Source organism: Carex rostrata, chromosome 7, assembly GCF_964058835.1.
Source record: "Carex rostrata chromosome 7, lpCarRost1.2, whole genome shotgun sequence".
In the NCBI taxonomy this organism is placed as follows: Eukaryota; Viridiplantae; Streptophyta; class Magnoliopsida; order Poales; family Cyperaceae; genus Carex; species Carex rostrata.
In genome coordinates, this window is record NC_135924.1 from 2,454,021 (window position 1) to 2,469,336 (window position 15,316).

General features: G+C 30.1%; 1 protein-coding gene across 1 annotated transcript; it reads left to right on the top strand.

Annotated features, from left to right (window-relative positions):
* The first annotated feature begins 1,981 nt into the window (after positions 1–1,981).
* Positions 1,982–13,868, top strand: LOC144556532 (uncharacterized). The gene is made up of 2 exons (XM_078304909.1): positions 1,982–2,523; positions 13,553–13,868. The coding sequence occupies exons 1-2, from the start codon at positions 2,084–2,086 to the stop codon at positions 13,686–13,688; spliced, it is 576 nt and encodes a 191-aa protein (XP_078161035.1). The 5' UTR covers positions 1,982–2,083; the 3' UTR covers positions 13,689–13,868.
* Positions 13,869–15,316: the final 1,448 nt, after the last annotated feature.

Sequence of the window (15,316 nt, forward strand, 5' to 3'; positions counted from 1 at the left end):
ATAAGTTAAAAAAAAAATCAACAGTCAAATCGGTTAATCTGCCAGTCGAAATAAAAGAGCATAAATTAAAGTAAAAGGAATTGGAAGGCAAAATCGAGTTCACACTTCACAAGAGCATTTTGCTTAAAGTTTTAGGAAAAAACAAATTGTAATTATAAAATCAAATGGCGTAGAATATATATATTTTTAATTAAACTATACATTTATTTTTTATATTATAATATGTGTGTGAGAATTTTCATTGTATATAAAAACATGATTAATTTAAAATAGTACCAATATTTATAAATATAAGTTTAAAAAAAAATCAACAGTCAAATCAGTTAATCTGCCAGTTGAACCAGTGAACTACTGTTATCCAAAACTTTATCGGTTCGACATATGGTCCAGTTCTGATAACATTGTCCAAAATAATATAAAAGAGCATAAAGTAAAAGAAATTGGAGGACAAAACTGAATTCACACTTCACAACTAACAAGAGCATTTTGCTTAAAGTTTTAGAAAAAAACCAAATTGTAATTATGAATTCAAATGGTGTTGAATTTTTTTTTTTTTTGATACCAACTAATTCTTGTCTCCCATGATATTTCCAATTATCCAGTTATAAATTTTTAATATATAATTACAATTGGGTGTCCTAAAGTTGGCTAAATTCATTGTAATATTTAATTTGCAATCCAAGTTCTCCTTGGTTTTGTTCAATTCTGTGTTCCATACAACTCCTTTCTTTATTTAAGGAATCATTCTATGAAACAAAAGCGCCGCCCACTAAGCACTAATATCTTCTTCTCTTTTTTGTTACCAAATAAACTAATTAATTAAAGCAACATTAATTCCAGATTCTTGCACTCCAGTAATATTTAACAGGAAACGTCCATTGGAATGTGTCATTAACATGTAACAGTAATAGGTGAGAAAATTGATATGTTCTTTTCAAAAAAACAAAGAGAGAAAATTGATATGTTATTTTATATGATAGTACTTATTATTTAAATTAACTAGATCATCATATTTTTTTTTTGTCCTTATTAGGCTAACTGGAAGCATTCATTCCCTTTTATTATAATGGAGAATATATTATTTCTTAATTTATTTATTTTTAATTGCAAAAATGGAGAGTCAATGCTTTTTGAAAGGTGGCTTTGGTCACAAGCAAATAAAAGAAAACTTTTTCAAGGTGGTTTTGTACTGAAGACAACTGTACGCGCCATTTTGACGCTACATAATCATCTCCATTTATTAGTTTAAGAATACCTCCATTGATTTAACCAACTTGTATGAGACAAAGCATGTTTACATTTCATAATAATAATTGAATGAAATTTAACAAAAACATTCATATATATAGGAATCAATATTATTTTATAAATAATATTTACTCATAAATATTCATAAATTTTCTTTAACTATAACAAAAAATAAATAACATTTTGCAATATAATCAATATTTTGATTTTATTTTAAGAAATTAAGTTATGCATTTTCCTATATTATTATTTTAAAAATATAAGCGTACTAAATACTAATATAAGCGTAATAAATTTATATTGAAATTTAATCGAATTTTATTTTTTTAAAGCTTTATATATGATTTACCAACTTATAAAATGTCAAATATGTTTTGATAGTTTAGTACTTAAAGTTTCATTTTGTATATCTGTAGTGACTTAAGTTTAAATTTCACTGTTACACATTATGTATTTTACGTTTTAACTCTTCAATTTAAATTTTTTAGTTCCGTCCTTAAAAATTAGAACAGACGTCTCTACCTACCATGACTGGAGAAGAACAATTAAATATATATTTTTTTAATTATTTTGTTGGAAACACAGATAGGAACAATGCATCAGCACATGAACACCACAAACAAACTAAATAAACCTTTTTCAAAGCCACTGGTTTAGATTCTGTTAATTTTTGCTCCTAAATTTACCTTTTCTTAGCCCATACACCATAAAAATCGCTCCCTTACATACCTATCTAGCTAGCACACAATTCTCTATATATATTCTTTGTCAACTATCAATCAAACCCTAATTGATCATATTCTTCTTTCCTTTCTCAATCAAGCAATCACTCCATATGGGATTGAGGTTCTCTTTTGATCATAGCAATAATAACAAACCCTTCTCTGCCAACCAGACGAAGGTCACGGTGACTGTGATTACACCCGAGGGATCCGTTAAAGAATTCGCTACACCAATTTTTGCATCCGACCCATTAGTAACTGCCGGTGGCGAAAACCATTTCTTGTGCAATTCTGACATGCTGTATTTTAATTCTGAGGTAGCAGCTGTGGGGCCCGACGAGCTGCTACAGCCGGGACAGCTGTACTTCTTGCTGCCTAAATCCATGCTTGGATGTATATTGTTGTCTGCTGACATGGCAGCATTGGCAGTTAAGGCGAGCTCGGCATTGGCACCTTCAAATCCGAAGAAACGTAACGGTAAGGTGATCAGAAGGTTACAAGTAGTGGGCCCTAGTTTTGCACCACAGGAAGAGAATGAAAAAATGAACCAGAGGTTAAATGAGGATAGGATAAATGAGGATACCATGAGGGCTAGTGGGTCCCGACTGTCAGTGGTTCGTAAAGATTATCAGACAACACATTTCCTAACATGGAAATAGGCAGCATGAAGTACAGTTGTCCCGGCTGAAGCAACTCAGTGGGGCCCACTGCGGTTATCTCCGAATCAAAATAAAGATTATCAGAGTTGCAGAAAAAATGGGTTTCGCCGATGTTTACTGACGGGTCGGATGCTGAGACAGAGGTGGTGAATTCTCGGAGAGACCCGTCAGGTGTGATTACTCGCACCGTCGGCTGAGACGAGCACTTGATGTTTTCACTAGAGATTGTTAATCCCATGAACGATTGATTCCTTGATTTTACTTTTGCTTGTGAGAGAGAGAGAGAGAGAAGAAATGTGAATGTTTAAGGAAGAAGAAAGAAACAGAGGGAGATGAGGAATTAATGAACACGGTAGTTTTGGAGCGGTGTATATATAATAGAAAAAGATAGAATTGAAATGATAAACCTGGAATTCTTATCTCCTAAGGTAACTCAAAATTTGTGTATAGATCTGGACCGTCTAATCTGCTTCCGCACTAATATTGAAGAGCTGATTCAGAACAGACGGTCCAGATCTAAATTGAAAATTTGTGGTACTTCAATATATATTGACTCCTAAACCTGGGGATGGGATTTTGGCGTTGAAATGATAAACCTGGAATTGTTATTACCTTAGGTAACTCAAAATTTGTGTATAGATATGGACCGTCTAATCTTCTTCATCACTAATATTAAAGAGGCCTGATTCAGATCATACGGTATAGATCTAAACGCAAAATTTGAGGTAATTCAGAATATTTGGACTCCTAAACCTGGGGCTGGGGATTTTGGCGTTGACTGGAAATGCCATGTAACAGACGATGCAAAAACCGGAGAACTTTCTGCCAGTTTATAGCGTTGTCTGTTACTTTTCTCTCCGTTTAGAAGGACTGGATATCTCCATTTTGCTCTCTCCTCGGTTTATCCGCGTTTTTAGACGAAAAGCGCACAAACTTTACGGTTACTCGGGAAAACAATGGAGAGGGTGTTTTGAGTGGACTCGGTGGAAGCTTCGTTTGTTTCCACTTTATCTACAGGATGCCTTGGAGATCGAAGAAGCTTTTAGCTGCTACTTATTAGAATATTAGTGCTAATAAAAACAAAAACAAAAACAAACCATAGCGCGTATGAGAAACTGCATGAAATATTCTTTTTGTTCCTATCTGGGGTGGCAAAAAAAAAAAAAAAAGCTAGTATGGTGTGGCTCGATCGTGACTCGCACCTAACCCTATTCGTTAACAATTTGTTTGTTTCTGAATCTATCTGTTGACGAGTCAGCTCGTCATTAATTCGATCAAGAATTAACGAGTTCAAGCTAGGACCTTGCTTGCTAGTTCGCGAGCTAGCTCGGTTAGATATCAATTTGTGAATTTGTATAAATTTATGTGCATTTTATATTGTTCAGTTCGGTCCAAAAAGTTCGTAAATTTTATTTTTTTCTTAAAACAAGATTCAATCAGACTCAGCGAGCTAGCTTGTCACTTCACGGGCTAGCTCAGTCCAATTCATGACGATTTCAAGCTGAGATTTTAATTTGGACCTCTAAAATCAGCTCACTTGTAACTCAGACGAACCAGTTTGTAACGAGTTCATACTGAACTCAACTCGTAATAAGCCAGCTTGTTACCACCCCTATTTCTATATTTTAATTAATTCATTACGTACGTATGTCAACGATACATATAATTTTCTCTAAAATGATGATTTCCTTTGTATGAGAAAAATATTTAGTACATATATATTTTATTTCATTTTAATTTTAATTGATAAAAATGTAAATTTAATGAGTGAATCATATATAAAATTTAAAATAAAATAAGACAAGAAATAGATAAAATTTTCTGAACAATAATTAGCATCCATCCTTCTTTATTTAAAATTTTAAACTGATATTATAAATAAATAAGTTTGAGATAAGTTATAAATAATAGAGGTCGATTCTTATATTATGGAGAGTGTTATTTTCAGCTAAGTTATTACAATATTGAGCAGTGAGAGAAACTTTTTTCTTCAAATACCTATTTTACCTTTATATCTCTTCATTATGTATCTCAATTAATACAAAGTTAATAAAGAAAAAAATAATAAAGGAAAAATTAATAAAGGAAAGTTTCCACAGAAAAAAAAATGTCTAAATCGCACATCTCTCCTTCCACTATCTCTGTATCCCCTTATTTTCTCCTTAATGATTCAACTAGTGCGTATAATAAAAATAAAAATGAATCAAATCTTAGAACTAAAAATAAACTATCAAGAAACGAAATAGAGGGTAATTAAATGAGTGGTGCAAAACCGATTAGTCCCACAAGCAGTCCTAACGGATCAAATATTCAATTTTTACTGATTCTTCGTTGTTCTAATTACAGAAAACACTAAAAAAAGCTGAATTATTTTTTTTATCATCAAAGTCCGTAGGCAACCTTTTATTAATTCAAAACAATTACAGTGAATTACTAGTACATTTAGCAGTACCAAAAAATCCCTCCTAAAAATATACAAGCACAACTATGGAACGCCTTCATTCAGTAATTTCCAGAGAAAAACGCGAACTCTTGGCAGCACCCCCTTTTTCCAGATCTTTGTATGAATTACATTAGTATAATTTAGAGCAGATAGCATGGTGAATTTCTAAAACAGCACATTAATACCTTTCTTTATTCACTTTATTAACTTTTTCTGGGATTCAGACGTATATTTGTTTTCCTGTAAGAAGTTTTTTCCTTAATTAACTTTGTATTAATTGAGATAGAGTAGAAGGGTAAAATAGATATTTGAAAAGAAAAATTTCTCTCACTGCTCAATATTGTAAAAGCTTAGCTGAAAATAGCACTCACCTTATATTATATACACCTTTGCTAGGCAATTACCATGATAAAATATATATAAAAGTATATACGTTTGATTGAAAGATAAGTAAGAAATAAGTTGTCAGGCATTAATAAATTAGATTAAAATGAGTCGAAATAAAATTTTTGTGAAGGAATAAGTCATGTTCAAATTATGTACTTAGCTCAATGTTGTAAATAATGTCCGTTTAGGCAGATTAATCGTGGCGGAAGTGTAGTAAATAACGGTATGCAGTTGTCGGAGTGATAAAATACCGTTAAGTGATTAATTGAAAATAATTAATAGAGAATAATCGGTCATAATCGGAAGTAATCAGTCAATTAGTCGGAAAAATCCATGACGGTTTGATCACCGCCAACAACTAATTAATCAGACGATTAATTGGTCTAAACGGACCGATTAATCACTTGATGGTACTATGTCCATCCGACAAACACATACCGTTATTTACAACACTGATTTAGCTTATATAGTTATCCATTATATCAAACATTTTATTAATATTATTTTCTAGTTAGATTATCTCTCCTCGGTTTATCCGCTTTTTGCGCGAAGAGCACTCATCTGCTCCGGTCATCCGTTCAATGTAAATGGAGAGGTTGTTTAATAGTAAAAAATTGACCTCGGTGGAATGGAAGCTTCCTTTGTTTTCTTGCCCAAGAAGGAAATTTACCTTCCACTTGTGGGTTGACTGGACATCTGAAGTTTCTGTAGTGCATGTATCCCTGTTTTTCTGGAAGCACTAAATTAATTCGAGCGCGTCTGATATTAAATACAGAGCTGTCAATGGAAGATTATTTCTTTTCCTATCTTTTATATTCTTTACATATGTCAACGATACGTGAGTCTGCATGCATCGTCTGCATTAACTCAAAAAATCATTTTTCGAGTTAATAGATATCCACTGCTACAAAAATAGTTATTGTACACTGCATACATTGTACATGGATTTGACAATTTTATATAAAAACCGTGTAAAAATTGTAATTATTTGGATGCTCGAAATATCTATAGAATCTCTACACAGATACTTATTAAAGAATCAGTGTCGAAAGCTTTGAGAGAGTTACACGGACGTTTATTAGGAATTGTACACGGATTATTGTTTAAATAACAGTGTAGAAAGCCTTAAGAAAGCTACACGGATATTTATTAAAGAACCGTGTAAAAAGGTAGAAATTGTATACAAATGTTTTTTTAAATAACAATGTAGAAAGCTTGATAGAGCTACACGGACCTTTATATAAAGAGCCGTGTAGAAATGTAGAAATTGTACACGGTTTTATGTTTAAATAACAGTGTAGAAAGCCTTGAGAGAACTATACGGACGTTTAATAAAGAGCCGTGTAGAAATGTTATTTTAGGGTTTTGGTTATATAAAAGACCTTCTCCTTCCAGCGCCATTTTGATCAATTAATACTCTCTCTCTCTGTACTGAATGTTGGTTTGATTTATGCGCATAAGGAGGCCGGATCTGAGATCTTTGAAAGTGAGAAGTAAAGAAAACGCCTAAGGTCTCCATCATCAGATATGAGGAAAATCGTTGAAGATCAGTACTAACGCTTCCGCCTAAAGATGTTTGAACATATAAAATTTTGTATCCAAGCATATTTTAATATGTATATCATATTGAAATTTTTTTAGTTACCACTTCAAACTTTCGAAATTCACACTAATTTAAAACTATTTTCTTAAAAATTCAAAACTTGCCACATGTGTAAATTAGGTCTGCGCACTATTTTTGTTTGGTGCATAGATTCAACCTGTGCACCAAATTTTTTTTGCTTTCCTCTTGTTTTGTTTTATTAAAAAAAATTTCGGTGCGCATATCAGGTATAAAAATGGTGCACAGATCCGCACCTAGTAAGTTTTGAATTTTTGGAAAAATAGTGGCAAGATGCGAATTTTAAAAGTTTGAGATGGTAACTAAAAATATTTTAGACGAGTATTAATTTTACTTAAAGTCAAAAATTTATAGTGCATATCAATTAATCACAACCATTGATATTAAACTTTCATAACATTTTTTTTCTCTTTCCATAATTAGAAAGGAGGACCCCAAAAGAATATAAAAGAGCATAAATTAAAGTAAAAGAATTGGAAGGCAAAACTGAGTTCACACTTCACAAGAGCATTTTGCTTAAAGTTTTAGAAAAAAAAAAATTGTAATTATGAAATCAAATGGTGTTGATTTTTTTTTTTTTTGGGCACCAACTTATTCTTGTCTGCCATAATGTTTCCAATTATCCAGTTATAAATTTTTAATATATAATTACAATTGGGTGTCCTAAAGTTGGCTAAATTCATTGTAATATTTAATTTGGAATCCAAGTTCTCCTTGGTTTTGTTCAATTCTGTGTTCCATATTTCTTTATTTAAGGAATCATTCTATGAAGCAAAATCGCCGCCCACTAAGGCAGTAATACCTTCTTCTCTTTTTTGTCACCAAATAAACTAATTAGTTAAAGCAACATTAATTCCAGATTAGGTTTGCCCTGTCTAGAGGAGACCGTCCCGAGCTCGTATAAAGCTTGCAATAGGAAGCCGACAAAGCGGATTTTATTGGGCCATAGATGGGCTCACGAGGCTTTTGATGTTGAGCCCAATGCTTAGCCTGAGAAGTTTTGAAGGCCTTTGATACATAATCCTATCAGCTTAATACATAATTTACTGGAAAACAAAGCATGCTAAGGTGTTATTATATATGTAAAGTTCAAAATAAATGTCTTATATTGACAGATAGTTTAGTGAATGCTACTTTTGATAATTATTACATTTTTGCATTTTTGTTTTGTTGAGAGATCCTTCATGATATGTGACTTACTCTAATGCCCCATGTTTGATTGTGACCTAAAACTAAGGAGGTTTAAATCGGTTATTCCAACATAGCCCGGTCTAAATTATTCATGTTTGGTTGAGGTCTAAAGTTAAATCATAGCTTAAACTATTCCTTTTTTGGTTAGAGTTGGTGGAGGACTAAAGTTTTAAAAGCCTAAATTGGTTAATTATTTATAATAATATAATAATTATATAATATTAATATATTAATAATAACTATAATATATTATATATTTTTATAAAATTTATTTAATATATTAATAATATAAAATATTATATATTAATAATAATTATTAATAATAAAATACTAATAATATAATTATAAATTAATAATAATTAATAATAGAGGAGGGTTCAAATGCCTCCATGTTTTTGTGCCTCCATCATGCCTCCATCTCTCTCCATCATTTTCAAAGTTCAAACAGTTGATCCGAACCGCTCAACCTAACCTCCATACTAAAATATGTTTGGAGACCAAATTTTATATTTTTAGGAATTTTTTTACTATTTTTTTAGATAGGTACAAAATCAGTAAATCTGAACCATCTAAAAACAGTATTTTTGTACCTATCTAAAAAAATAGTAAAAAAAATTCCTAAAAATATAAAATTTGGTCTCCAAATATATTTTAGTATGGAGGTTAGGTTGAGCGGTTCAGATCGACTGTTTGAACTTTGAAAATAATGGAGAGAGATGGAGGCATGATGGAGGCACAAAAACATGGAGGCATTTGAACCCTCCTCTTAATAATAAGACACTAATTATATAATATTAACATATCAATAACAACTATAATATATTATAATATTATTATAATAATAATTTACTATATTAACAATATTAATTATAAATTATAAAATTATAATTTAATAATAATTATTAATAATAGGATACTAATTATATAATATTAATATATTAATAGCAACTATAATATATTATATTATTATTATAATAATTATTTAATATATTAACAATATAACATATTAATTATATAATTACATATTAATAATAATTACGAGAAAGAAAATATTAATTATATAATTACATATTAATAATAATTACGAGTAAGAAAATATTAATTATATAATATTAATATATTATAATATTATTATTATAATAATTATTTAATATATTAACAATAGAGGATATTAATTATATAATTATATATTAATAATAATTATTAATAATAAGATACTAATTATATAATATTAATATATTAACAATAACTATAAAATATTATAATATTATTATAATAATTATTTAATATATTAACAATATAACATATTAATTATATAGTTATATATCGTTAATAAGATACTAATTACACAATATTTATATATTAATAGTAACTATAATATATTACAATATTATATAATAATTATTTAATATATTAACAATATAACATAATAATTATTAATAAAAGATATTAATTATATAATATATATTAATAATAATATACTAATTATATACAAATAAAATATTATTATAATAATTCAAGTTAGGCAACAAGGTGGGATAAAAATTAAATCACCATGTGAGGTGGTTTAATATATGCCGGCCTAAAGACCGGCTTATGCCATCTTAGTCCAGCTCAATTAAAACACGTTTGGTGAAATAACGAGGTCTAAACTTCTTATTATATCCTGTAGGCCACAATCAAACATGATGCTAATGTTGTGCATAATGAGACAAGAAAAAAATTTGTTCCTCATCTTAATTAGAAAAATTACACGCTGGAATGTGCTGGCCTGCTTGTTATCCATTGACCAAAATTAAACATTTTTTAATTAACCAAGTTGCACTTGGAAATGGGAATGTTCTGAAATTTAATATGTAACAGTTTCAAACTCGTGCCATAGAAACAAAAAAAAAACCGCCCTTCAACCAATGAACTTTAGCTGGACAACAATTAAATAATTCACCCTTAAATTTTCAAATAGTTTTAAAAAGATATCATGTCTATAGGTGCTTATCAAGAAATTTTCTTTATGAGTTGAAAAATTTAATTAGAAGTCAGTCACTATTAAATGGTATTTATCTATTTCAAATAATTCTAAAATAATTATTTCAGGAAAACACAAATTGCATATTGTTTATTACGAAGTTATAAAATTAATTAGGGTTGTTATGCTATGAAACATAGATTTATATATAGTGAATATCAATTAATCACAACCTTTGATGTGAAACTTTCATAACATTATTTTTCTCTTTCCATAATTAGAAAGGAGGACTAAAAAGAATATAAAAAAAACATAAAGTAAAAGGAATTGGAAGCAAAACTGAGTTCACACTTCACAAGAGCACCCAAATTTTTTTAATTACCACCTCAAACTTTCAAAATTCACACTTTAAGACTGTTTTCTCAAAAATTCAGAACTTACCACGTGTGTAGACTAGATCTGCGCACTATTTTTGTTTGGTGCATAGATCCAGACTGTGCATAATTTTTTTTTTTCCTTTCCTCCTATTTTGTTCTATTAAAAAAAATTGGTGCGCATATTAGATATAAAAATGGTGCGTAGACCCGCACCCAGTAAGTTTTGAATTTTTGGAAAAATAGTGGCAAGATGCGAATTTTAAAAGTTTGAGATGGTAGCTAAAAATATTTCGGACGAGCATTTTGCTTAAAGTCAAAGATTTATAGTGCATATCAATTAATCACAACCATTGATATTAAACTTACATAACATTTTTTTTTTTCATTCCATAATTAGAAAGGAGGACCCCAAAAGAATATAAAAGAGCATAAATTAAAGTAAAAGGAATTGGAAGGCAAAATTGAGTTCACACTTCACAAGAGCATTTTGCTTAAAGTTTTAGAAAAAAACAAATTGTAATTATGAAATCAAATGGCGTAGAATCTTTTTTTTTTTTAATTAAACTATACATTTATTTTTTATATTATAATATGTGTGTGAGAATTTTCATTGTATATAAAAACATGATTAATTTAAAATAGTGCCAATATTTTATAAATATAAAGTTAAAAAAAAATCAACAGTTAAATCGGTTAATCTGCCAGTCGAACCAGTGAACTGTTGACTCAAAACTTTATCGGTTCGACATTTGTTCCAGTTCTGATAACATTGTCCAAAATAATATAAAAGAGCATAAAGTAAAAGAAATTGGAGGACAAAACTGAATTCACACTTCACAACTAACAAGAGCATTTTGCTTAAAGTTTTAGAAAAAACCAAATTGTAATTATGAATTCAAATGGTGTTGAATTTTTTTTGTTTTTTTGATACCAACTAATTCTTGTCTCCCATGATATTTCCAATTATCCAGTTATGAATTTTTAATATATAATTACAATTGGGTGTCCTAAAGTTGGCTAAATTCATTGTAATATTTAATTTGCAATCCAAGTTCTCCTTGGTTTTGTTCAATTCTGTGTTCCATACAACTCCTTTCTTTATTTAAGGAATCATTCTATGAAACAAAAGCGCCGCCCACTAAGGCACTAATATCTTCTTCTCTTTTTTGTTACCAAATAAACTAATTAATTAAAGCAACATTAATTCCAGATTCTTGCACTCCAGTAATATTTAACAGGAAACGTCCATTGGAATGTGTCATTAACATGTAACAGTAATAGGTGAGAAAATTGACATGTTCTTTTCAAAAAACAAAGAGAGAAATTAAATTGATATGTTATTTTATATGACAGTACTTATTATTTAAACTAACTAGATCATCATATTTTTTTTGTCCTTATTAGGCTAACTGGAAGCATTAATTCCCTTTTATTATAATGGAGAAGATATTATTTCTTAATTTATTTATTTTTAATTGCAAAAATGGAGAGTCAATGCTTTTTGAAAGGTGGCTTTGGTCATAAGCAAATAAAAGAAAACTTTTTCAAGGTGGTTTTGTACTGAAGACAACTGTACGCGCCATTTTTACGCTACATAATCATCTCCATTTATTAGTTTAAGAATGCCTCCATTGATCTGACCAACTTGTATGAGACAAAGCATGCTTACATTTCATAATAATAATGATGAACTTTAACAAAAACATTCATATATATAGGAATTCATATTATTTTTATAAATAATATTTACTCATAAATATTGATAAATTTTCTTTGGCTTACCCATAAAAAAAAGTAAATAACATTTTGCAATATATATAATCAATATTTTAATTTTATTTTAAGAAATTAAGTTATGCATTTTCCTATATTATTATTCTAAAATTTAAGTGTACTAAATACTAATATGAGTCAAAATTACTTATCAAAAGTACTTAATCACCTCTATAATTTAAATTTTGAATCATGTATATTAAATTTAATTGAATTGAATTTTTAAAATCTTTATACGATTTAGCTACTCATAAAATGTAAAATCTGTTTTGATAGTTTAGTACTTAAAATTTCATTTTGTATATTCTATTGTTACATGTTATGTATTTTACGTTTTAGCACTTTAATTTAAATTTTCTAGTTCTATCCTTCAAAATTAGAACAGACGTCTCTACCTACCATGACTGGAGAAGAACAATTAAATATATATTTTTTAATTATTTTGTTGGAAACACAGATAGGAACAATGCATCAGCACATGAACACCACAAACAAACTAAATAAACCTTTTTCAAAGCCACTAGTTTAGATTCTGTTAGTTTTTGCTCCTAAATTTACCTTTTCTTAGCCCATACACCATAAAAATCGCTCCCTTATATACCTATCTAGCTAGCACACAATTCTCTATATATATTCTTTGTCAACTATCAATCAAACCCTAATTGATCATATTCTTCTTTCCTTTCTCAATCAAGCAATCACTCCATATGGGATTGAGGTTCTCTTTTGATCATAGCAATAATAACAAACCCTTCTCTGCCAACCAGACGAAGGTCACGGTGACTGTGATTACACCCGAGGGATCCGTTAAAGAATTCGCTACACCAATTTTTGCATCCGACCCGTTAGTAACTGCCGGTGGCGAAAACCATTTCTTGTGCAATTCTGACATGCTGTATTTTAATTCTGAGGTAGCAGTTGTGGGGCCTGACGAGCTGCTACAGCCGGGACAGCTGTACTTCATGCTGCCTAAATCCATGCTTGGATGTATATTGTCGTCTGCTGACATGGCAGCATTGGCAGTTAAGGCGAGCTCGGCATTGGCACCTTCAAATCCGAAGAAACGTAACGGTAAGGTGATCAGAAGGCCGTTACAACTAGTGGGCCCTAGTTTTGCACCACAGGAAGAGAATGAAAAAATGAACCAGAGGTTAAATGAGGATAGGATAAATGAGGATACAATGAGGGCTAGCGGGTCTCGACTGTCAGTGGCTCGTAGGCCGGTGAGGAGGGGATCGACAAGCAACAGGAGGCCTCGGGTTGTTAGGAAGCGACTGAGCACCATCGAAGAAACGGGTTAATGTGTCAAGTGCTTTATTCATGGCGTGGTGCTAAAAAATGAGTTCTGGATTTATCAGAAATTATTTCTTGTACCAGAAACCTGGCCTATGTTGTTGGATATCTGGTACAATCAATAATTTCAGTTAATTTTGGAGGTTGTCTGTAAATATAATTCTAACCTGATTCATGAAACCATTTTTTTTTTTTTTGAATATTTTGTTTTGTATTTTGCTTGACAATTTGACTTCATATTATTGAATAGGAGATCAGAAACATCAATTTTTGAGAATCTGATGAGGACTTCACTGATAGTTTTATTGTAGTTGTGGTTGTCAAATTAATTCAACACCGTTTTAGAAAGCTTAGTCCAATTAAAAGGCTGTGAAATTCAACCTGGGGATTTCTCATGTATATATATTTTTGAATAAAGATTTTTATCTCATGTCTACTTTTTCCCATCTGTTCCCCATTAAATGGTCAACGCACATCCCCCACTTACTAACAAGGCCCCACATGTCTTCTCCCGTCACACAATATTGGTGTTGTTTCGTTTGCTTCCTCAAAGTACAACTATGCATGTGTCTGTTTGACCTTCTGTGTTTAAACTTCTAATTTTTTTTTTTTTTTTTAGTAAAGATTGGATATCAAGTCACTCAATTTTTTAATACTCTTGTTATTACAATAAATGATTTTTTTCATCTTAGTTTTGAACTCATAACTTCTCATATAGAGACAATGTGCCTTTGCCACTAGACCAAATGCTAATTCTTTAACTCCCAATTAGTTAAGTCTGTACTCGCAAACATGAAAAGCAGTAGAGTTACGCAACAAATATTTCATGTAAATTTTTTTGAAATGGTGAAATACAGAAATAGTGGCGAAAACTTAATTTTATTAGAGAATTGGCAAGCAGGAATTAACTAGCACATCAAATCATTTTAAAAAGCTAAATTACAATATTCAATTAATTAATTAGATCATATCTTTTAAAAGAGGAGGTAAACTTGTCAACAAAGAATTGTTTAGGATAAATATTTTTGCACATGTCAAGTTATTAATATAATCATGGGGTTAATTTTATAATGTAATTGATTTCTTTCTACCTGTCAACATTATGCACGTTTAGCATATGAATTTTGATCTTAGGCTCCACCTTGGCTCTAAAAGAGCGACAACTAATTTATTTTGTATAATCTAATATATATACCCTGAAATTAATTTCTGATACACATGGAATTTTACAAAGTTTTCATATATAGCTTCAACAACAATTCAAAGCAAACAATATAATTCATATATTAAAAAAAATGACAATCACACATAATACAGTTGGAAAATACATTATTAGAAGCATATAAAATTTTAATGGTTTTCATGAGTAGGACTAGGTTTAGGGGTGTCAATGGGTACGGTATGGGTCGGGTGGAGACATTTTCATACCCATACTCATTAAAATTAACCTTACCCATACCCTACCCATACCCATTAAAAATTGATCTTACCCTACCCTACCCTTACCCGTTAATATTATCGGGTAACGAAACGGTAGCGGGTGAATAACGGATAATATAATAATTAGTTTTATTATATTTTACAAATTAAACATCAAAAACTCATTCATTTTAACACATATATAATTGCATTTCTA